Source organism: Malania oleifera, chromosome 1, assembly GCF_029873635.1.
Source record: "Malania oleifera isolate guangnan ecotype guangnan chromosome 1, ASM2987363v1, whole genome shotgun sequence".
Taxonomy (NCBI): Eukaryota; Viridiplantae; Streptophyta; class Magnoliopsida; order Santalales; family Ximeniaceae; genus Malania; species Malania oleifera.
The window spans coordinates 122,329,555-122,355,773 of NC_080417.1; the positions used below are offsets into that span (position 1 = coordinate 122,329,555).

At 35.4% G+C, this 26,219-nt stretch overlaps 1 protein-coding gene and 1 non-coding gene across 5 annotated transcripts in view; one reads left to right on the forward strand and one right to left on the reverse strand.

Moving 5' to 3' along the window:
• Positions 1-1,149: 1,149 nt before the first annotated feature.
• LOC131147433 (small nucleolar RNA Z266) lies at positions 1,150-1,243 on the forward strand. Its single transcript, XR_009134813.1, has one exon. It is a non-coding gene; the product is annotated as a small nucleolar RNA Z266 (small nucleolar RNA).
• A 5,282-nt stretch (positions 1,244-6,525) lies between these two features.
• Positions 6,526-26,219, reverse strand: part of LOC131156868 (protein S40-7-like) — a 30,158-nt gene continuing 10,464 nt past the window's right edge. The window contains exons 2-3 of one of the 4 annotated variants that reach the window (XM_058110754.1): positions 7,124-7,174; positions 6,526-6,816 (exon numbers count right to left, since the gene is read on the reverse strand). In XM_058110754.1, coding sequence (XP_057966737.1) covers positions 7,137-7,174 — 38 coding nt within the window. In that variant the 3' untranslated portion in view covers positions 6,526-6,816; positions 7,124-7,136. Of the gene's footprint in view, positions 6,817-7,123; positions 7,175-20,228; positions 20,727-20,820; positions 20,895-23,107; positions 23,339-26,219 lie in introns of those variants that run through there. The other 3 variants (XM_058110752.1, XM_058110753.1, XM_058110755.1) reach the window with 3 other exon arrangements.

Here is a 26,219-nt window from a genome sequence, read left to right on the forward strand (position 1 = left end):
TTCAAGTAAAAGAACAATGGGTGCTTGCTGTGTGATAATAATATAAAGACGGCATGTAATAACTTTTGAAATAAGTAAAATTTTGCCACATTTCAGAGTTTGAATGTCAAACATTAAATTTAGAGTTGGATGAAATTGGATACATTTAAATATAATTTTACATTACATCTTCTAAATATCTAATATCTCTCCAAACATAGGGTTAGTATATTATATAAATTATAGATAACCCGAACCAAACGCGTGCACTAAATTCGAAATTTATGAGTAAAAATAAAACGTGAGGAAATTGGGCCGAAGGCCCAAACTTGAAAGAGATCCATCCGATTCTATCCAACACGCTGTTTGGACCATCAGCAATCTCATTGGGTTTGGGCAATTAAACGAAGCAGCCTAGGATCTAGATTGGGATTTGGGCCTCCATCAGACGGAGCCCAGCCCGCGGTACGTAGACATAAGTGTCATTCTAATAAAAGATTTAGGGCATTACTGTCATTCAAGAAATATACTGCCCTATATATGCATCGAATCCCGAATTCGGGGCCAGCTAGGGTTTCTGTTTGCGAATTCTTTCTCGCTGCTTCCTTCGTATAATCTATAATCTCTCCTTTCTCACCTTGTTCTTCTGTAGGCTCAAATTTTTAAGATTTTTTTTTTAAAATTTTATATTTTTGGTAAAGCACAGCCCTTAAGATCGCCTTCCACAGCATCAATGGAAGCGTTTCGAGTCATAGCTGCGCGACATCAATTTTATCTTTTTAGGGTTTATCTCAAGGGTTTTCCTTTTGACATCCCTCTTATCCCAGCCGATGCTCTTTGAATCCGCGAGGCATCTCTTGTTTGATCTTTGGGCTTGTGTCTCCCCACTTTTGAACGCTCAGATTAGCAGCTTTCGTGCTGTTTCGTCTGTTTTGTTTCATCAGATTGGTGTTTTCAGGTCCGATAATACATTGTGAATGCCTTGCTGCGGGTTGGGGAACACTTCTTTGATCTCTGATTTTACGCTATCTGCTTGGTTTTATAGTGGGTTTTGTTGAACTTATCTGATCTTTGTGCCGAACGCTTTTGTGTTTATCTGGGTTGTCTTGGAAAATTATGCAAACAGGGTTGGTATCGTCTCTAACCTCAATGGAAAAGGAGAAAGGGTGGGAATGGCAAGAATGATGAATCAATTAGATGTGTGAAAGGAGATAATCCTTGTGAACTCAACTTTTGAGGCATTTAATTTCCTGACTTGCCACTAAAATTCAAGTAGTCATCCTAATTTTTTAGTTTTTGGGAGTTTACTTGTTACATTACGTTCTTCAATATTCTTTCTCATTTGGTGTGCTTTTACTGTTATTTTTCTTTCTTTTTTTCTGTGGTTCTGAAGAATTTCTTGGGAGATTTGATATGGACAATGCAACAATTTTTTCTTGGTTGGGTGATAAGATTTTGTTTCAAAAATGATTTTGGAGAATTAGAGTTGCATTCAGAATAATTTTTATATAACATGTTTAGATGTAAATTTTGTATATTTATTATGGCTATATTATTATTAGGATGTCAACATAATAGTATATTTTTAATTTTAATATTTTATTTTTATGATAATTGTTGTTAGAAAAGAATGGCTTATTTTTATACCAAGTGGGTGATAAACCATTTATTATGATGATCAATCTAAGATCGTAAAGGTAATTTAAAGGAAACTAAGGGATTTTATTTTCTTAGGCTGCTTTTTAGAATCTCCAAAATGTTTTTGGTGCCTATCAACTACCTTAAATTTTAAAAAGTTTGTATAAGTATTTATGTATATTTTAAAAATATTCTTAATATTTTCTTATAAGTATTTCAAAAAAAAAAACCTTTAATCACTCATTACTTTTCTAAAAATATTTTCATAATTATAATTTTCACTCAAGAACTGCAGAGCAAGAAAAACAATAGTGGTAAGAGAACTTGGTGATGACATTGGGCATAATAATTATATATTAAGCTATATATTAAATAAAAAGAGAAAAATATTTAAAATTAGAGAAAGAAAAGAAATTTTGTTAATATTAATGGTCAATCTGGCAAAATAATGTGAATTTATTGGAAGATTTTACAGTTTAGTAAAGATATTTTGTGATTTTTTATATTTGATAAAAGGGTAAATTTAAATGTAGTACAAACAAATCAAATGTCAAAAGAAGGTTTGTAAATTTTTAAATAGGAAAATAATATATTTTTGGGGTTTAATAAAAAAATGAGTCATTTGCAGTTTTATTATATGAGTAGTTATGGGGACCTGTTTTATATGTAGTAAATTATTACTAATAAATTATTGAGTAAGAAGAATCAAATTCTTTATGAATTATCTAATATTATTGTTAGTATACAAATTTCAACTATTGTCAACGAAATTTAAGCTATAAAATGAAATTTTACAACTTGTATGATTAAAAATTATATTTAAATGTTAATAATTATTAAATTTTTGTGCGGTTAATAAAATTTTTTCACTTAGAGTTGGTTTACGCATAATTATATTAATATTTAGGTAAAATTCACCAACACCTCTTGTGCTTTTAAAATTACCAAATTTTTTTTTTGAAGATTTAAATTTAATAACAAGATAAATCTTCCACTAATTAATAGTTAGTCAACTATTAAATATATATGAAAATATGAAGAAATGATAATTTTGTCATTTTTTATTCACTCAAGATTAGATGGCTTAAAAATGACATTAATTTCATAAATAAAGCTTAAAAAATTATTACAATATGTTTTCAAAATTGAATTCATAAATAAATTAGATACCTCATTCTGGAGTTAACAACGGGCCAACTAGTTGACAAAAGTGCGACAAAATAATTAACTTATTATTTAAAAAAAAATTAAAAATATTTGTAAAATAAATAATTTAATAATTCAGAAAAAAATACTTAATTAATTTTATTATTTTAGAAATTATGATATATAATTTATATGCAAATTAAATAACTAAATATATCTTTAAAATTAAAATAGAATTTAAAAATCGACTTGTATCAACTCATCGTCACTCCTTTTTTGAGTCTAGCTGAATCTATATTTAATAAGATAGTAACTTGGTTCAAATTTAAAAAAATGATAGATTGGTTAGATCAAAGGTTAACCAATTAATATAAATTTAGGTATTCTTTATATATTTAGCATTCATATTTTATATAAAGAACAACTAAAATTCAACTTTATAATTTTAATTTATTAAGTTTGAATTTTAAAATTTTAGTTTATCTTGTTTTAGCATTATGGTTGATAGGTTACTTGAATTTAAAAATATTGAATTATGTTTTATTTGTTTTTTAATGTGTTTAGCCATTAATTTTTTGTGAAATTACATTTAACAAGCATTTTGTAATACTATAATTACTAGACATTTTTATGATTTGTTAGTATTTTTTATGTTTTATATATTTATTAAAATTTTGAAGTAATAATAATATTAATTTATCATGGTTATGTTAATTAATTGATCCAAAGCGATTCACCAGTAAACTGTTCAATTCGAGAATCGAATATGTTTCCAATTGGTCTATTCAGTTTTCAAGGCATTACGTGAACTAATTTTTTAATTTACTTTAGATATATTTTAAAATTATAAAATAATAATAAAATTACTTTGTCATACTTATATCTATTAATTGATCCAAAGCGATTGAACTTGTGAATCATTCAATTCGAGAATAGGTCAAGTTTTTAATTCATTTATTTAGTTTTCAAGACATTAAATTAACCAATTTTTAAATTTAATTTACTTAAGTTAACATCATTTAAAAATATTATTTTTATTATGAGTAAAAATTTATTTTTATTTTTTTTACATATACGTAACAGTTGACTAATAATCAACTAGTGTAAGGTTCATATTGTCAATAAGTTTAAATTTCAAGGGACTGATAGTTTTCAAAAACACACGGAGTGGAGTGTCATATTTAAAAAATTCGTAGGGTGTTGTTGAATTTTACCCTTAATATTTTAAATAAATTATTAGTCATTACTATATGCTTAGTATTCATGAAGTAATATTATCATTACAAACAAAAATTTAGTCCTAAGAACTTTTTGTCAAAAGTACAAAAGGCTCTTTCCTATTCTCATCACAAAGTTATTGCATAACATTATCTTAAAGTTGATGATCAATACAAAATTTGGAAGTGTGATTTTTCTTAAGATGTCTACCAAAAATAAAGTCGACATTTACAATAAGTTTATAAGTATCCTTTCAAGGTAAAGATTGAGTCGAGATTGCAGGCAATAAAAGTGTTAAAATCACAAATGTATTAAAGCATCAATGCATGTCTTCGCGAACAAATCGGGAAAAACACCAAAACATGTCTTCCCCATAAACTAAAGAGTTAATGGGCTCTTTTAGGTTTTAATTTTTTTAATTATCATTGTTTCTTCATGTCCCGTCTACTATTTCTCAACCCAAAAAAAAAAAAAAAGGAAGAGAAGAAAAGGAGATCGATCTACTTTCGTAATACAAATGAAAAGAATACCATCTAGCAGTTAATGAAAGGGGGAAATCAGAGAAGCTAATTAAGTGTAGCTCTTCTCATGTATCATTAATATTTTTTTGTACAATAAAAGTTTACAACCAAATGCCAAGTGGTCCATAAGTATGTGAGAAGATGAGTCAATGATAATGTTTTGGGAAAGTAAAAAAAAGAAGAGTGAGTTTTTTATATGATGATAAGGGAAAGTTGAAAAGAATGGAGAGATTAGGTGTTGGAAGGTTACGAGAGTGAGGAGGCAAAGAGTCGGGAAAAAAAAAGTTAAGAAGGGGTATCGTGTGGAATAAAAAAAATTAAAAGGGATATTTTGGTATTATATTATAATTGGGACATAATAGAGATTTAAATTTAAATGAATGAAATTCAAAGGGTAAAACAACAAGTTATTCTTTATACTATTAATTGAATTGTATTTTAGCCCCCTCATACTTTTAATTAGTATAAATAAACATTTATAGTTATTAAATTTATTTAATTAAAATAGTTATCTAACATAATTTAATAATAATTTAATAATTATAAATTAGAATGTGTTACTACCAAAAATTGATAGGTCTATATAGATTGATCTCTGATCGTGACCACCTACAAGAAATCAAACAAGAGAGGCTTGGAGGACCCAAAGTATACTCTAAGGGATTGCTCTAATGCCTAAGCCAAGGAGTGTGGGAGGATAGACTGCAATAGTAAAATAGGAATAGATGAGGATGAGATGTTTACCTCCTCTCGGGATACCCCTTTTATAATAGTGGAGGTCATACCTTAATTAAATTTAGTATTTATGGCCAATTATTTGAAGGAGGGAGGTTTTGATCTAATTTAAAGATATTTATAATAGGAAATAATGGTGGTTCCTTGACTTTAATCTTTGATTGATATAGCCCAGTAATTTTGGCTATATCAGTTGCCTTCCTCCCCCCCCCCCCTCTCTCATACTCTTGAGTTTTTGCTCGTGTCCAACTTGAGAGTAATTTGGGTTATACCTATGTAGGCAATTTTGGCTTCATTTTAACCATTTGGATGGTCCGAACTCATTTCAATTTTGTTTTGGCTTATTTGGTCCAATCCAAGCCATTTTCTAGTGAGTCGTGCTCACTTCGTGTTGCCTCATGAACTATACTCATCAAGAGAGCATCTTCGAGGCTCATAAGCAGTGCTCATTAGATGGCCATTTTTGGTGAGTCATGCGCGGTACTTTGTTATCTCGATCATGAGTTGTGCTCATCAAGTGGGTATCTTTAGGCCTTGTTATGAAAAGTAGCCCTCAAACATGCACAACGGAATAACAATTTGTGTGAAGGATCAAACATGCACTTGCAACAATCTAAATAGTGAATATACAAGAAATTTTCACAACCATAGCAATATAAAGAAACCAATAAAAAGAACAATGACACCAAGAATTACGTGGTTCGGCAAAGCCTACATCCACGGGAGCAAATGGGGAGAATTCACTATATTCTTGTCTAAGTTACATGAACAATACATGAATCCTCTCAAATCTCTCTTCAACCACTCTTGGCACCCTTGGCACACAAAAGGCACAAAAGCACACTATATACAACGTAATCTGTGTATATATAAGCCTCCTCGAAAGTTTCCCTTCAAAACCCAGTCAAATAACATCCAAATTATTCAAAATTCAAAATCTGTGCAGATTGCTCCGAGCCAAACCGTCAGCAGTTTTTAGATTGGCAAAGCGAATTGGGTCGATTTATCCGTGGCGGATAAGGTGGATTATCAAGTGAAAAAATCATAATCCATATTCGACTCGTTTAAGTGGCGATTTCGGGTCGGATAATTCATGGCGGATGGGCGGATGATCCGCCATTTTCATATATAATTTTATTAATAATTTATTATTTTTTCATAATAATTTAAGTTGTATACTTATATACAATAACTTGCAATTAGTTTGTGTATTAAATTTTTTAGTAACTATATCAATAATTTAATCATTGACACTAATTAACAACTCCTGATTCATGCAAGTAAAACTGTAAGCAATAAAATATAATAAATTAGTCACAATCCAACGCAAAATAGAAACTCAAATCGTGTGACTTGTGTGAGTCTAAAATCTAAACATTATAACTGTTCTTAAAACATGTGAGTTTCTTTAAACACAACTATTTTCAAATCGTGTGAATCTCTCAAAATAAAACTATCAACAAACTAAAAAAATCTCAATCCATCCTTCAAATAACTTCAAAATCATTTGAATGCCTTAAATTAATTGAAATGCTTTCATTTGTGACATCAAAGCTTTCATGTTCTTCTCCTCGTGTGCCTATCATGAAAGAATTCAAAATATAATTTAAGTTATGAATCAAATAACATAAATTGAACTTATTAATTAGCATCTCAAAAGTTACAAGTTATCAAACTGGAAAAAATATTTACAAATAATTTATTCAACACTACAAGTTAAAACAACAAATAAACAATAATTTATTGACTACATAATTTTCGAAGATAAATAGAAGCACTAGTTGCGCAGCCTGTGCTAGTGTAGTAACGTAGCATGCGCGCCGCTAGTGTAGTAATATTCAAATAAAGTCAAACAGAGTAAAATGATACACTAAATGAGGTACAACCTGCTCTTTCAGCTTAACTGAGACATTTTTTTCCCAAATCCTTGTAATGCACTGCAAAAAATTAAGAAATGGGATTAAATATTTTCTTTGCCCAACGAATGATTAAATTCATCTTGAAACAGAAACAACGCTACTATGCAGGCCTACAGCAATAGCAATGCAGAGATGTCAAAGTATTTAAAATGACAAATAAATATCTATTTTAAAGAAATACAATTAATGCATTGATAAATTTTTTAATGTTTTTAAAAAAATATAAGGACAACAATGAAATTAAATAATTTGTTAAAGAAAAGCTAGCTTTTAACTTTTGAAAAGTATCAAATTTGGAAGAAGATAAACATTTATTTAAAATATTAACTGAAATATAGATGTGAACAAGGATCAATCAACTGAAATCCAAAAGAATTAAGATATGGAAATTCACACTTCATAGAATTGTATTTAAAGAAAAAAAAAATTCCCTCAAAGAGAAAAATTAAAAAAAATAAGAATCACCACACTTGCAAAGCTTATCAGTTTATAGCAAGAAATCTCCAGTGCCAATCAAATCATCAACTAACGCTAAGAAGGGAAAAAATAACCATTAAGAGGAAGAACTCAATTATTCATCCGAAAACATTGAAGGATCTGGAGCACAACATAATATCTTATGCGAAATAAAATTAATTTAAAGATTAAAAGTTAACGTAGCAAAAAATTGTACTAAATAACAAGAAGATGGTTCGAAGGGTGACGAACTCACGAAGCCAACTTGCTGCAAAATCATTAATTAGATTGTACTAAAATTAATCTAATGTCAACTTACTGCAAAATCATAAACATGAACAAACAAAAAGTGTCAACTTGCTGCAAAATCATAAACTTGCAGCTGGTTCGAAGGGTGACGAACTCACGAAGCTCCTAACGAACTTGCGAAAGGTCCTGTTGGTTCAAACTTCGAAGCGTTGAAGAAGAACTCACGAAGCTCCTACTAGTTCGAAGGATCGAAGAGACTCGCAAAGGGTCAAAGAAGAAGGGTCTCCCCGACTCTCCCGTCTCTCGTGCTGCCGCCAGCTGGCTCTTTTTTTGTGAGTCTCTATTGGCTCAAAATCTCAAATGATGAGGGAGGGCTAGGGCTCATTTCGAATTGGAATGGGGTTGGCATTAGGGCTGGCCCGGGGGCTAGGAGTGGGAGGGGCCAAGAGGGCGTGTGGCCCATGTGGCCGTGTGGGCACTTGGGGCTTTGGGCAATGGGCTGGCTCGGGCAATGGGGCTGCCGGGCTGGGCTAGTTATAGCAAGCTTTTATGGGTTAATAATGTAAGCGGGTTGGTGGATATTCGCCGGATAAACCCGAACCGACCAACTAAGGGGGTGGATATGAAAATGAAAACTCATATTTGACTCATTTAGCAAATGGATGATTATGAGTCGGTTAAAACAGGTCGGATATGGTTCGGATTAATGAATTTTTATCCATTTTTCCAAGTCTAGCGGTTTTTCTAAAACTGTCGACAGTTTCAGACAGAATGGAGATACCGAGAGCCTTTATTCTGAAATTCAGTCAAACCGTCGACGATTTCCCTCTGCTCTACTGCACCTTGATTTCTTTCATGTTTTCTCTTAGTATATGAGTTACAATTTACAACAAACTCCACCTTGGCGAACATATGCCCCTTAGGAGAAACCAAAAACATGAACCCGCTGCTCCACCTTGAACTTAGGACGTTAGGTTGGGACCGCCTCCCATCTAGCAACTAAAGACAAACATCAAGTCCAAGCAACACAACTTAAACTTACCGATGGCAACTTCAACTTCTACCATCAACCCCGATACAGTTGTAGATGCAACACCCGAAGACTTTACCCTAGGCTTCCAACAAAACCTTCCCACAACAGTAAACACAAACACTGCTGCAAGCCTTCTATCACCAAAGCCCCCTGCATACTAACGATTCACTCTGTTGCCTTCTAAAACACCCCATTGCACAATCATGGGGGACCTTTGACATATCCCAGACATCATAGCCCGTCCTTGAGTACCGAGCGGTAGATATTCCATATTGATTCTCTACAGAACACTCCTAAGATGACAAACGAAGTCTCCCTGCGGTTCTGTCCATAAAGCTACCCTGAGATAACACCAATCTCCTTGTAGCTCTGTCCAAAAAACGACTCTAAGATAACACCGATCTCCCTACAGCTCTGTCCATTCGAATCAACAAACCAAGACTCATATTGGCCGTATCCAACACATTTATGTCAAAAACTTTCAACAGAGTTCCTAACTGATCAACCTAAGTCAAAGCCTTCCCAGCCAATAACATGTCATTCACACACAACAAATACATCACTCCACTGCATCCTATCACCCTCTTCCAAACTGGAAGCCTCACCAACTCACACATTTGATCCATATACAATACCTCTCTTCAACCATTCTTGGCACCCTTGGCACACAAAGGGCACAAAAGCACACTATATACAACGTATGCTGTGTATATATAAGTCTCCTTGGAAATTTCCCCCTTAAACTCAACCAAAATAACGTCCAAATTATTCAAAATTCAAAATCTGCACAGACTGCTCCGAGCCCGGTTTCATACAGAATGGAGATACCGAGAGCCTTCATTCTGAAATTCAGCCAAATCGTTGACGATTTTCCTCTGCTCTATTGTACCTTGATTTCTTTCATGTTTTTCCTTAGTATGTGAGACATAATTCACAACAGACGTCATAAACAGTGTTCATCAGATGGGTCATTTTTTGTGAGTCGTGTTCTCTTCTTCATTACCTCATAAGTTATGCTCATCAAGTGAGTTTCTTCAGGCTTCATGAGTGGTGCTCATCAGATAGGTCATTTTGGTGAATCATGCTCACTTCTTTGTTTCCTCATGAGTTATACTCATTAAGTGAGCGTCTTCAAGCCTCATAAGCTGCTATTGTTCATTCTCGGATACACGTAGTGGAAACACATAATCACAGATGAATCAATCAATAACCACCAAGACAATCACTCAATGGTGAAATATACTCAAGGAGCAAAGACTCAGTAATGAGAAGAATCAAAAACGCAAGATTTACGTGGTTCGGCAATTTGCCTACGTCCATAGGAGCAACAACCTCTTTTCCTCTATGAACAATGTCAAGGCCTACAATAGGGTTACAAATTAATGATTATATGTGAACCCTAAGCGTACAGGAACCTTAAATCCTATCTAAACAATCTATGTAGTAATCCTCGAAGGAAATCGCTCCGATTAGCCTAATCTACTATCCCCCGATTTGAATTTATGTAATCTGTGCCAACTGAAACCGTCGACGATTTGCCCTCAGACCTACAAACTCCTCTCATGCAATTGTCCCTCGCTTTACGTAGCCTTCTCCGATGCATGTGATTCGCTCTAAATATGAACCACATCCCTAAAAATCTCTACCATGGCAAATATTCACCACCTTGGAAATCTAAAAGCATAACCGTTGCTCCATCCTGGGACAACAGATTTGGGCTCGTCTCCTATCTAGCACTTGGACACGTTGATAAAGTCCAAGCAATGCTTGAACTTGTCCATTGTGACTAGATTTGTCAGCATATCAGTTGCATTGTTAGATGTATAAACCTTCTTAAGAAAAAGTTCCCCTAAAATAATTAGTTCCTTGACCTTGTGATACCGCACATCAATGTGTTTCGTCCTCACATGGTATACCTGATTCTTCACCAAGTAAATGGCACGATGACTGTCACACTACAGTCGAACTCCACCTTACTGGACACCCAGCTCTCTGACCAACCTCGTAAGCCACAACGCTTCCTTGGCAACCTTAGCCACTGTCATGTACTCCGATTCAGTAGCAGACAACGCCACTAACTGCACCATAGACCTCCAACAAATAGGTCCTCTCACAAGGGTAAATACGTACCCTGTGGTAGACCTCCTGTCATCTAGATCTCCTGCGTAGTCAGCATTCACGTACCTTACTACCGATGGATCACTCTGTTGTGCACCGAACTCTATGTCATATCCGATCATACTCCTCAAGTACCTGAGAATCCACTTCACAGCATCCCAGTGTTGTCGACTCGAATTCAAGAAGAACTTGCTCACCATGCTGACAACATGTGGCAGGTCCGTCCTCATACACACCATGGCATACATCAGACACCCCACTACACTAGCATAGGAGACTTTCAACATATCACGGACCTCATCATCCGTCATTGGGCATTGAGCAGTAGACAACCTAAAATGACTCGCCAAAGGCATGCTCACCGGCTTAGCATTAGCCATGTTAAACCTCTCCAGCACCTTCTCCATATAGTCGCCTTGAGATAACGATAGTTTCCCTGTAACTTTGTCCCTGCAAATCTCCATGCCAACTATCCTCTTGGCTACACCCAAGTCTTTTATGTCGAATTCCTTTCCCAACAGAGTTTTCAACCGATTTACCTCAGTCATGTCTTTAACAGCAATCAGCATATCGTCAACGTATAGTAGCAGAAATATAAAAGACTCGTCCACAAGTTTTCTCACATAGACGCAGCAATCATACTCACACCTCCTATAGCCGATATGGGTCATATTGGCATCAAACCACTTGTACCACTGCCTCAGAGACTGCTTTAGCCCGTATAGTGACTTCATCAATTTGCAGACTAAGTGCTCCTGTCTAAGTTGGTTAAACCCTTCTGGCTATGTCATGAAATCAGCTCCTCTAGGTCACCATGAAGGAATGTCGTCCTTACATCCATCTGCTCCACATGTAGATCATATTGCACCACCAGCCCCAACCCTCATGAATGATGTTCATCAGATGGATTTGTACTTTTGTTAAGCAGTGTCTGTCTCTTTCTACCTCATGAGTGGTGCTCATCATATGGGCATTTTTAAGTCTTATAAGTGGTACTTATCAGATCGGCTAATTTTTTTGCTTGGCAGTACCCATTTTTCTTGTTGTCTCATGAGCAGTATTTATTAAATCGACATTTTTGGGTCTCATGAACAGCATCACATAAGCCAATTTTTTTTAATCAAGTAGTGTCCATCTTTTGTTGCCTCATGAGCGATGCTTATTAGATGGGTTAATATTTTGTTTTATTGTTGCCTTATGAGCAACACTTATCATATGGGCATGTACTTTTCTAAACAGTGCCCATCTTTTGCTGCTTCATGAGCAATACTTAACATATAAATCAATTTTTACCAAGCAATGTCTATCTTTTGTTGTCTCACAAGCGGTGCTCATTAGTTGGGCATTTTTTTCAAGCAACGCCCATCTCTTATTACCTTATCAGATGGGCATTTTAAATTTACCGAGTAGAGAGATCTTCGTTATTCCCTTGATAAAAGGGGGATCAAAATATCCAATTAATCAATTTTCTTAAGTTTTTCTTTAAATTCCTAGGACTATTGTTCATTAATGATGACACTATTGGCTCCTTCTACTTTCTCTGTCAAAATTTGAAATTTTCAAGGCTGCTTTATGTGGTACCATCATCTTATCGTTGTGTGTCATTTATGCTTGGATAGCCCCTGAGCCATGTTCAACGAGATCTTTTTTATATTATAAGATGATAAACATGTCCTCCACTGTTGACCTTATAGGTCATATCCCGTTTTGATTATGACAAATACCTTGGTATTTAATGTTTGCCCTAAGTTTGTGTGCAGGATCAATAGGCAGTATCATAAGGTGCACATGGACTTGAGAAATGAAGACCCACAGTGTTTATTGTTGTAATTTATATTTCAATTCATTCGGGTTTGTAATGTTAATTATACAAGGACTATAATAATTTATGCATTTCTTGCATGGTAGGAACTACAAGCTCAAAATGACCTTGTGAGACCCTAGGTCCTTACATAAACACTTAGGAAATTCCTCACTATTATCTATGCAATCAGAGGTAAAAATATGACTTAAGTTCTAAATTGGAAAGAGCTTCAGGCGACCGAACTTGCACATTGAAAAAGCCTCGGTCGACCGTAAGTGTGAAAATTCAAAATGTTAACTGAAGGTCGGGCGACTGAACCGAAATGAATTAAATGTTCTTGGTCGACCAAACTTTTATTAAGGACTTTTCCACCGTCTCCGGGTGCCCGATCTTCACGTTTATTTTAACCTCGGGCAACCGAATGTTGAAGTTTGACAGACCAAACTTTTGACCAGGCGACCGAAAATCGAGCAGTTTGGAAAATCGCCTTGGTTCAGCCACCCAAACATTTTTCCAGGCACCCAAAATTGAAATTCAACTTTTTCATTTGTGTCTATTCGGGCGACTGACCCCATGGATCGGGTGACTGAAACTCTCAGGTTTGCCTATTTTTACCGCAGGTTATTAAGGGTAAAACGAGGTTATTTGGATTAAACTTATTTAAAAACAAATTTAATTATTACCATTATGTCCCAAAGGTTATGTTTTTTGAGTGAGTCTATAAATATGAGTTCATTTGCAAGATTAAGAAGAGATTAATGATTTGATTAGCAAATATTTCCTTTGAATTTTTGAGAGTTCTTCTTCATACTCAAAGCCAAAATACTCTTCTATTGATCATTTTTTTGCAAAATCTATTTGAGTGAGAATATTCTAAATCATCCTACATTGCTTACTAAAGCTTAAGCTCTCATTGCCTTGATTGTTTGATTGATTTTTTATAAAGAGTTTAGTCAAAAGTCTTCCCCCTAATTTAATTAATAAATCCATTGTGTGGGGAAACTTTTTAGCTTGTGAGTCTTGGCATTTGTATTGCAAGACTCCTAAGCTTGTTTTGTGATTGTGAAGCACAAATTGTTTTGACAAGCTTATACTACTAATATCTCTTGTGTTTAAACTTTGAGAAAATCATTTTGAGGTATTTTGATTACTCTTTGTAAATCTTTGGAACCCTACTTGTGATTGATATATTTTGATATATTATTTCAAAGATAGATTGAGAATACACTCCTGCAATTAATTGCTTATTGACATTAGATTGAGTGTTATTACACATTGTTGCACTGAGCTTATAGTTCTTATCTGGTTAACATGCATTGATTGATAGTGGTACAAATCTGCTTATTGGAGAAGCACGTGTTTTGTATATGAAATTTATATTGTGAATCTATTGTATTCTAGGCGTGACCTGGGGGAGTGTTAATCCAATCCATAAGGATTAGTTGTAAAGGTTAAAGTCAGTCCTGATAATTTGACCTGGTGTTATATATGGTACCGCTCCACCCGTTAAGTGAGCTTTAGTGAAATCATTGGGCTTACGAGCTAGAGGCGAGGATGTAAGCAGTATTGGCCGAACCGCGATATCATATTGCGTGTTCCCTTATTTTCTACACTTCAATTTTCATACATGTATGTTATTATTTATTGTCTTGATTATTTTACATACATGGTTTGAATGGTTGGGAAATACTGAGATTAGTTTTTTTGTTTAAATATTTACTCAGTAGTTTTTCTATGTTATTGGGAAAAGCTTAGATAAGCCCTAGGTTGTGTATTACTGTTGCTGGCTTAATTAGCTGAGCTTAAGAAGAATTTTTAAATTTCTAATTCACCCCCCTCTTAGGATTACACCAAAGTCAACATTCACCCTCCTTTAGAAGGCTAAAAATTAGTCTAAAAGCATAATTTGCAACGAATTGTCTAGTGGTGAGAAGTGAACTGACTGGGATGATTGATCCCCAGCAGCAGGTTCAAACTGGAAATTACGTGATGCGACCATGATTGAGTTTTACCAAAAAAGAAATCCTTCCAAGTTTCCCACAGATGGCACCAACTATTGCTACCAAAATTGTCCAAGAGAAATTGGATCAATCATGTCTTTAATCACCTACTGAGGAAGAGAGAAAAACAACTTGAGGAACCCAAGATGTACTTCGAGGGATCACTTCGATGTCTAAGTCAAGAAATTTGGAAGAATTATATGATCGTAATATTAAAGAAGTGAATGAGAATGAGATTAGCTGTCTTACCTTCCTTAGAGGATCTTTTTATAAGCATTCAGGCTACCTCCCTATGATTTCCCCATTAATTAATTACGAAAATTACATTTTAACTATAAATATGTTACTAAAGAGTAAAGATTGGTATGCTAACCCCCTACTTTAATTAATGCGGGTTACCTCCTTTAAATGAACCCCTTGATGTCTTTTCATTTTTTGGTCTTAAATAAGTTAATGCTAAGTTTAATGTTGAGGCCTCTTTTTGGTTAGATTAGCATTTATCATTTACTATGAAAATACCTTTTAATTATCAAATTCATGAACTAAATATTTATTTAGATCTTTGAATTAAAATATGTGAAAATCGGTTCCCTTAAAAAGCAATACTACATGACTTTATGATATTACAATATTACACTAAAAATATGAAAAAAGAATATTTATTATAATATCATAATATAATATCATACAATTATAGCATTAAAAAATAAATATTTTTAACATACAAGTTAAAGGAAATCATAATTATTAAAATATCTCAAAGTTGAATCGAAGACAAACATGAGCATTGTATATAAATTCTTAGATACTATATAATATAACTATTATATATATATATTGAGAGAAAAACATCTCATTTATGGAAATAATCATCCTAACATTGAGGGTTATGGACACTTTACAAACTAAACACAATCTTTGCCTTTCATTCTCAAGCATGCCCAATGAAGAAAAAAGAATGCTTACAAAATAAAAAACAAAGTACAAAACAGAAGGCAAATTAGTTTTGGGGTAACCTCCCATCTTCAATGGCAAGACCAAAATCCCAGTAAGAACCAAAAAGCAATCTTTATTCCTGTTTGCAAATTCAACCTAACCAACTAGGTCGATTTGAAAAAAGAAAAACCAAATTGAACCATATTAATGTGATTTAGATTGGTTGGGGATCAATTTGATACTCAAGTTTGGTTGTGTATTGACTATTTAGTTTTATTTTTTAGAAAAACAAAACAAAAAAAAAAAAAAACAAACAAACATGGAACAGTATGAGTGACAATGAAATATCAACAAGAAAAAGAAAGTTTTAACTTATAAATGTTGTCAATCAAAGAATCAATAAGATCTGATCAGCTATGGCTAATATTGTAGGGAGTACACTTCTCACTATTTTTAACCCATCATCATCCAACTTGAAAACAAGTATAACAAAATCAACTCACAGTATTAAATGTCTAAATGAATCAAAATAGGCAGATTAAAATCAACTCACAGCAATATGCAACATTTAGCCTTCTCTCCCTTCGTTTCGATTTTTGTTTTTGTTTTTTTTTTTTTTTTCAACTTTATCATTATATTTGGATTGGGTTAGGTTGGGTGGTTTCACTACGCCCGTCACCTGATTCACATGTTTGGTTTATATAGAATTCCATCCACTACTAACACTCAACCATTTGTTGTGAACAATGTGTTTTACCTAATATTGCTAGGAACATCCACGCCTATAGAGATCGTCCTAAGGCTACAAAACTATTGGGATGATCTTCTAGACAGTTCTTTTGTGGTTGTTCCTCACAATTCCATCTCTATTATCCCTCCAACATTAACAAACTTGGCAAGATGCAGTTCCTGGATTCTGTTTTGATACCTTGGGCAGTGACAAAAAAACAAGTTAAAGCCTGGGCACTGAAGTGGAATTTAGTTCACAAGATCTAAGATGTCCTAAGAACATTGTGTTCCCCATGATACCTAAATTATAGGATTCCCAAGAATATAGGATTTTCATGCTCAGTTTAGAACATATTACAGACAGATTCCTGGGAACGTGGGTTGAACTCCCCCAAAATGGAATGTATAAGCTGGAACAAAAGACAAATGGGGATGCTCAGGGGGAAACCCAGGAACTGGTGGTTTCGTAAGGGACAGTGAGGGAACCTGGCAGTGTGGCTATGCATCTAGACTTCGAGTACAGTGGAACAAGTTGGCTTCCTTCTATGCATCTACCCTTAGGTGCAAGGGTATAAGTTGGATTTAAGAAAGCACCTACTTGTGGAAAGTCTGCTATGGTCTTTCCTGTCCTTAGAAAACCCAGATTGAGCAACACCCCTATATGACCATTATCCAAGACTGCAGAATATGCTTCTGCAGCAAAATTGGGAGTGCTCCACTCAACATACCCTGCACGTAGGTATCTTCTTCAGATGGGCCTGCAAATCCAAACATCTCCATAGCAAATACTCAAATTTCTACTAGGTTCCACCTGCAGATCCAAAGCTTTTATTGCTTAGAGGATACTGCCGGTGTTCATTGACTGCATTAACTTTGGTTTCTTGTTTTGGTGTCCCATGAACTGAACCCCAAAAAAAAAAAAAAAATCCAAAAGAATAAAACAAACATGCAGATCAACCATGTAAGACCAGGTGCAACTCCTTACACTCTACAGCTCTACCTAAAACGATTTCACCAAGACTGGTGTTGCCAAATTTACCACACTTCAACAAAATATAAACTCTAAGAGTCGCAACATTAGCAGCACATAGACTCGTTGAACTTGATGTAACATCTTCAAACTCAAACTATCTGCAAAGGAAATCTTCAGACACAAAATAGGGTAAAGAAGGATAAAATGCACTGTAAACAACCTAGAAATGCCTTTCTTAGTTCCCTATTGCACAGTAAGTCAGTAACTATGTCCAAGTGCTGTTGGCATGATAAAAACAAAAACTTGACCGTTTTCCAAGTAAAATCCATCAGTCATCAATTCATGTAATAGAATGTATAGATCTGTCCTACATTGACAGCAACCAAAAACAAGGAACTGGCATCAAAAGGGGGGCTACGGGTGCAGGATGGGATGGACCAACCTGAAAACAAACCGCCAACTCAACCTCAACTGGCTATTCTAGTTTGGGGTCTCCAACAAAATTCTATTCGATCCAGCGACCAGAAAATGGACTCCCAACCATCCTCAAAATGATTCCGCAATCAAGCAACTCAAAGATTATTGTGAAACCATGTCTTAAATACAATCTACAATCCTCCAACTCAAACCTTAATCAATTCCATATGATACCATGCATTCAAAAAAAGCATACAAAAGAAATTGCAATTAGCAATCAGAGAGATAAATGTAAAGGAGAGATCTCACAATCCAAATTTCTCTATTTCTCGTTCACTTAGACAGGATTTGGCAGTTCTCCCAGCTACAGCCCTTCTAGTTACCACCATCCTCCTCTGCTAAGGCCAATTTCTTCTCTTTCTTCTTTTAACTTGATACGCCCTTTTTCTTTAAAAACAACTTCAAATCATACATCAATGTTCCTACATTTCCATTCAAATCTTCACAAGGCTAAAGCAACTTCAGTAGTTTTTTTTATTCTCTTTTAAAACTCCCCAAAATTATTTAAAAGAAGTTCAAAAAAACAATAACTTTGCCCTAGTTACTGGAACTTCCATACTAGGTGGCACTTCCATGATAATAAACTCTTAGGACATTGCCTAAGAGTTTATTATTTTCAATGAAATAAAAATATAATTTTGCAACTTCATAGGCATTGTGGTCTGAAAATATTACTTTTTAAGTAATTATGTAAGCTTACATTGAAGAATATTATGCACTAGTTAGTATTTTATGTTTTTTACACCTTTTTTTTGCCTAAATATGTATAATTTACATAGATCCTAGTAATATTTGACTCTTCTACATATCTCCAGTCCCCTCAACCTCAGCCATAATGTGCAGCAATGATCTGTGATCACTAAAATTTTTAAAACACTGTTCCTCTGAAGCAGGATTTGGCATCCAGGTTTTTTCTGAAGTCCATATACTCAATGATAAGGATGGTTACAGGATTCCACATCACCCACACACTGCCCCAGGGGGAAAAGAAAAATATTAAACAAACAATAAAATGAAGTCAGTACCTTTTAATGGTAATCTTCCACTCCATAACTTTCAATTTAAATTCTTGTTTTCCTTCTTCTGATGCTTATGTGAACCACCTATAAAACGATGGCTATATGAAACCCAATTTTCTATGATGCATTCCAACTTGAAAAGCAGATGGATTAAAATATTTCTCTAATCCCTATGTTAGGTTTGTTTCCTTTCACTTTTAATTTTCATATTTTTTGAGAACCATCCTCACTCATTAGTTTTGGGTTGAACCCCCAAGACAATTTGCACACCAGCGGCAACAGCATGGTTTTAAATCACGGTCGCGGGAAGCGTAACGTAACGTAACGGTAACGCGTCTAACGGGAAGCGGGAGTAGCAGATGTTACATAACGGGAAGCAGGTGTAACGACCGTGAATTTTTTTGAAGCATGCACAACCTTGTGCATATTAGCATACTTGCATGTGTTTAAGCTTTTAGCCCTTTTTAAAAAGAGTTTTAGTGTATTTTGGATCCTTTAGTTCGACTAACTAAGTTATTCGGTATGGGCAACAAGTTTACAAATGGTATGGACAACAAGTTTACATTTGTTTTAAACCACCATTGATAGAAAAATTACGTGTGTGTGCGTATTTATACTTCTCATTGTTCTTATTTATGATAAATTCTTATGTGTGCTAAATTAATTAATAAAAAAAAAGACATTATACACTCCATTAATCTATTAGACACATAAGACATACGAATAATACAAATATAAAATAGCTAGAAAAGAAATAAGGTTGAAATTGAAAATATAGAACACAAATATCACATTACTAATATTATCAAAATAAAATATTTTCCTAACAAGTTAGTATTTTCAAATTGTTAATTAATGCATCTATTGTGAGTATTTAAAGAAATAGTAAATTTTGTATTAGTGTCATCCTCTTTATAATCTTTTCCCCCTCTTTCCACTTGGTATATTGAGAATGATATATGAAAGAGAGGAAAAAAGTGAGAAGAAAAAGTAAAAAATAAAATAATTTTTTGGTGTAACAGTCCTGTAGTGGTTACGTAATAGCCGTAGCGGCCTTTACGTAACAGTTGCGGTCCGGAGCGGCTACTACTGCTGTGATTTTTCTTCCCACCGATTTCGCGGTGTGTAACGGTATCGGTAACCCAAAAAACCAATATCGCAACGGTCGCAGCCTTTATTTAAAACCATGGGCAACAGTAATACAAAACATTGAACAGGGACCTCAATGCCATTATTTGCAACAAAAAATCATTCAAAGCATGTTGCCTCTGTCAAATATTTTGTGAATGGCCGAATGAGTTGGCCTTGAGTTCTGTATATTATATATAAACTTTACAAGAATACTATACATGGAAAGTAAATAAGGTCTAGCATGATTCTAGCCCTATACAAGTAAACTATCATCTTTCAAGCCCTATATATGTAAACTAAATATATGCTAATTGTACAAAATAATGAATTGAAATATAATAAAATAAATGTGGGTTGAAGTAAGGAAAGAAATCTTTTGCTTTGCTGTTTGCTGTTCTGTTGACAGCCACCCTCATATTGATGTGGGTTGATCAACAAGCATCAATTTACTACTTAGGAAGCAATGTCGATGACGAGTGAAAGCCTTGGTGAAGATATCCGCAATTTGTAATTCCATGGAAATCTGTGGAAGAGTGATAACACGAGCTTCAAAGGCTTCATGGATAAAGTGACAATCGACTTCAATATGCTTCGTGCGCTCATGATAGATAGGATTGGCTGTGATCTGGATAGCACTCGTATTATCTGCATGTAGAGGTGTAGGATCAGTCTCTGAAAAATCTAGCTTAGCAAGCAAGCCTCAAAGCCAAATAATTTCAGAACAAGCAAGAGACATCACCCGATATTCAGATTCCGTCGATGACTTAGAAACTCTATCTTGCTTCTTACTATTCCAAGAGATCAATGCATCACCTAAGAATACACACCAACCAGTGATGGAGCAACATGTATCCGCACAACCAGCACAATCAACATCACTATAAGCAGCAAGGCGAGTAGAATTGCCAACAGTGAAAAATAAACCATGGGCAAAAGTGCCCTGAACATAGCATATGATCCTACAGACAACAGCCAAATGAAGATGACGAGTCTGAAGAAACTGGCAGACTTGCTATACAACAAAAGAAATGTCTGGTCTAGTAATGATAAGATAGACAAGACTACCCACCAATTTCCGATATAAACTGGGATCAACAAGTAAATCACCCTCCTCTTTGTGAAGCTTGACATTTAATTCCATGGGAGTATCAATAAAAGTACCCTTCTGAAGGCCAGCTATGGCCACCAAGTCACTAGCATACTTATGTTGATTGAGTGAAATACCTGAGGGACTACGATTCACCTCAAGACCAAGAAAATATGTGAGAGACTCAAGATCTTTTATATGAAAGGACTCTGAGAGATGAGTCTTGAGCTGAGCAAGTAAAGCAAAATCAGAACCAATAATCACAATATCATCAACATAAACCAAAAGAACAACAATACCCATGTCTAATTTCCAAAGAAACAATGAAGTGTCATACTTGCTCTACTTGAATAAAAATTGTAATAAAGTGGTGCGGAACTTATCAAACCAAGCCCTCGAAGCTTGTTTGAGACCATAAAGAAAACGACGAAGCTTACACACATGTGAAGTCGGAGAGGGAAACAAGCCCAGGGGTGGCTTCATATAAATACACTCTTTAAGATCCCCGTGAAGAAAAGCATTCTTGACATCCATCTAATGTAGTGGCCACTCAATGGAAGTAGCAATAGCCAGAATCGTACAAACAGTAGTCATCTTAGCCACAGGAGCAAAGGTCTCTTCATAATTGACACCATATTCCTAATTATTCCCAAGTGCAACAGGGCGAGCTTTGTAACGATCCATACTTCCATCAGATCGGACCTTGACTAAGTAAACTCATTTACAACCCAAAGGAACAATGGTGGGAGGACAAGGCTCAATGTCCCAGGTGTGATTGGCCTCTAAAGCGGCAAGTTCTTCCTGCATAGCCTGTCGTCAATAATCATGCTTGGCAACGTGTGAGTAGGAAGTGGGAATATCTAAATTGGACAATGCAACAATAAGAGGTGAAACAGAGTTACTAAAACTTAACAAGAGAAACCCACACCTTTCCGGGGGTATAGACACTCGAGAAGAGCGACGTACCAAAGGCTCTAGAGGTGCTGCAACTGACTGAATCTGAAGCGTGGCAGGATCAGATATCGGATGAGCTACCGGAAGAGACTATGGGAGGGGGCGCCGCATATACACAATACCTGGTTTAAAACGAGAACTGACTGGATCAGGATCTGAGATCTGCTCCTCAAAGGAGGGGAATCACAGTAGGAGAGGAGGGTATAGAGGGCACAGGAAAGAAATGTTGATTTTTAAAGAAAATAACATTCCTAGAAATTCGTGTACGATGTAATGTAGGATCATAGCAAACAAATCTCTAGACACACATTGTATCCCAAAAATGCACATCGAACAAATTAAGCAGATAATTTATGTCGCTTATGAGGAGATAAATGAACAAAACATACACAACCAAAGGTACGAAGGTTATTGTAACTAGGTTACTTAGCAAATAAACGGAAATAGGGAGACTCCATGAGTAGGACTTGAAAAGGTAAACGATTAATCAAGTAGCAGTTTTCAGAGCCTCAATCCAAAACAAGGATGGAACAGAGGATTTCAGCAACAGAGTACGGACAACATCTAGGAAATGACGATTTTTCCATTCGGCTACTCCATTTTGTTGGGGAGTAGCAGGACATGAACGTTGATGAATATTGCCTTTAGAAGCCAAAAATGCATGAAACTCAGTAGACACATATTCACCACCAGAATATGTGCATAATGTCTAAATAGAAGCAGAAAATTGATTGTCAACATACGCTAAAAACTCCGTGAAAGTACGAAAAACCTCAAATTTAGATCGAAGAAAGTAGACCCAAGTAAATTTGTTATAATCATCAGTGAAAGTCACATAGTATTTAAATTTTTCATGTGAACTAGCAGGGGAAGGTCCCCAAACATCACTATGGATAAGCTCAAAACACTAAGAAGCTATACTAGCATGCATAGGGAAGAGAAGAGTTTTGCTTTTACCAAGTTTGCAAGAGGCACACTCAAGAGATAAAGAAGAGTGTTCTTTATTACCGAGTAAACCAGAGTTCAATACATGAGATAAGATATGAGTATTGGGATGGCCTAAACGACGATGCCATACCATGCTAAGATGTGAAACATTATTACAAGCAAAAGACTTAATAGAAGAAATTGGAGAACGTGCTAGAATAAGCAAAAGTAGTGAAAACAAGCACCCCACTTTAGGTCCCTTCGCGATCGGCTCCCCCATTACCTGATCCTGCACAACACAACCATTACCAGAAAAATTAACAAAACAATTGTTATCAACTAATTGACCAACAGAAATAAGATTCGTGGAAAGCTAAGGAGCAAGAAACACTTTAGTGAACTTGGAAGAGGCATCACCAATAGCAACTAGCGGCAGTCTAATTAGTAGATTGACCAGCGTAGGGCCGAACATGACACAAGGTAGTGGGATTATTCGTCATGTGATTCGAGGCACCCGAGTCCACATACCAGAGATTAGTAAAATTGTTACCTTGGAGCCTTATTGCTGATAATGCCAAAATTAGCATCTGTTGCACCATTTCAGGTGTGCAGTAATTCGCTGGAGGAGGTGCAGGAACAGAGAAGTCATCTAAAGAAGAGCCAGGAGCCGCAAACATCATTGTGGGGGGTACACTAACAGAAGTTCGAAATGCCTAGGCCTGACGATTCTGTGGGCAGATACGACATTCTTTGATAATGTGACCCTTCTTCTTGCAATAAGAGCAGAATTTCTTGGAACAATAAGCAGCGATATGTCCAAATTCTTTGCAGCAAAAACACTGCAAAGTGCTAGAATGCGCAAGCAGTCCTCATCGTTGAGCAGCATAAGCCACAAGGACAACCTGGAACTACCATTAGATTGTGCCAGAGTAACTTGAGTATTAAGTTGTTGTTCTTCACAAAGTAACTCACCAAAACAAACATCCAGTGAAGGAACAGGAGAGCGATTTAGAAAAGACGACCGAACATATTCATAAACGGGGCGGAGTTTCATAAGAAACTGATCACGACGACTAGTCTCGTGAAGATGTTGAATAATGGGAAGAGAAGCCACAAGAACATCTGCAGTAACCAGATTAGAAATATTCATTCCAAAGAGTCAGAAACCCTGAATAATAGTCTTGGATGGAACAATTGTCATGTTGAAACATGGTAATTGCATGCTCTAACTGAAAACGACGGGCATTGTTATCTTGATGATATACTGTTTTTAAATAAGTCCACATGAATTGAGTGGTGCGATAAGGTCGCAAGTTGGTGACAATATGTGGCTCAACCGAGCCAAGAAGCCAAGACATAATCCTTGCATCAAGCACAGCCCATGAAGGAAAAGTGCGGACTCCTTGGATTTATCAGGATTGGGTGCACAATTTGTGCCATCAATATGACCCCAAAGATCTTTTCCCTTCAGGAAAAGTTCAAACTGAAAAGCCCACGTAGAATAATTGTTGCCCATAAACTTGGCGCACACAGGTGCGGAGTCCATGCTAAATAATGGAGAAAATCAAGAAGCCCCAAAAAAAAACAGACTATGCCGAAAGAAACAGACCACCAAAAAATCTAGAAGCCCAAAATAAACAACACAAGTACAAAGAAAAACCAAGAACAACCTCCCTACACTAAAAAATTAGATCTTGAACCAAAAACCTACTGTGCCAAGAAGATAAGTGCCAGAAACAGCAACAGGAAGTTGTTGCCTACATGCCGAGAGTCACAAACAGCAACAAAAACTGGAGAAATAAGTGGCAAACCAAAAACCTGTTGTGCCTGCTTGCCGAAAGTCACAAACAGCAACATAAAACTGTTGCTTGCTTGCCAAGAATCACTAGGACATAAACTGGAGGAATAAATGGCAACCCAGAAACCTGCTGTGCCGACAGCCACACAGCCCCAGAAGTATAGAAAGAATAGAGAAAAAATTACAGAAGAGAAAACAAAACCCCAATAGCCATGAAACCAAGAAGACAAAAAATTGAAGGGGAAAAAACCTAGCAGTCGGCTAGCTCTGATACCATATCAAATATTTTGTGAGTGGCCGAATGAGTTGGTCTCGAGTTCTGTATATTATATATAGACTTTACAAGAATATTACACATGGAAAGTAAATAAGGTCTAGCATAATTCTAGCCCTATACAAGTAAACTATAATCTTTCAAGCCCTATACATGTAAACTAAATATATGCTAACTGTACAAAATAATGAATTGAAATATAAGGAAATAAATGTGAGCTAAAGTAAGGAAAGAAATCTTTTGCTTTGATGTTTGCTGTTCCATTGACAGCCTCCAATTCGTCCAATCAAAAGTAACTCTTTTTTCTACTTTACAGTAACTCTTCATTTCTTCATTTACTTACATCACTAATTCAAAATCACATCTAATGCAGGATAGCTTAGAAGACTAAGCAAATGCAGGTTGCAATTGTATTGTGGTAGGTTTGAAGATAGAGTCGGGAACAGACTTTAAAAACATATGAAAATGTCATCACTTGAAACTTGTGAAGAAAGGTAGAGAGTAGGTTAAAGCAAGACTAAGCAAAGAATAGTCAATCAAAGTCAGACACAAATTTGGATTCACAAATTATTGGTTTATCTCAAGAATGATCAACAAAAATCTTTTTTTTAAGGTGAATAAGGAAAATACCTCAAATTTGGAGGGAAAGTTACATTTTAGTATGATAAATGCCAAAAAAATTAATGGTCCAAGACTGACATCTTAAAGTTAGTGGGGGCAATAGCCATTCCACTACCCCCTCACTCCACCCCTGAGGACATGTTTCCCACAATCATACCACAAAGACCATTCCGAATTTGGCATGGGTGCCTAAGGCGTCCATATGAACATAAACTATTGACCCCCATTAATTGGACTCAACTCAATTATTTGGGAAAAACGAAGTAAAACAATTGTATGGAAACTCAATTAACAGCCTAATGGGATTTAGACCAAAGTTGCAACTTGCAAATGCCAAGTTCCATTTTCTAGATCACTATCACCCATACAAGTAACAAAATCCAAATTAAAAAATAAATAATGGAAGTCCTCGGATTCTGTCACACTATCCTAATTTCTGCCAACAGCATCGGATCTACAACACTTTTCTGTTCTAAA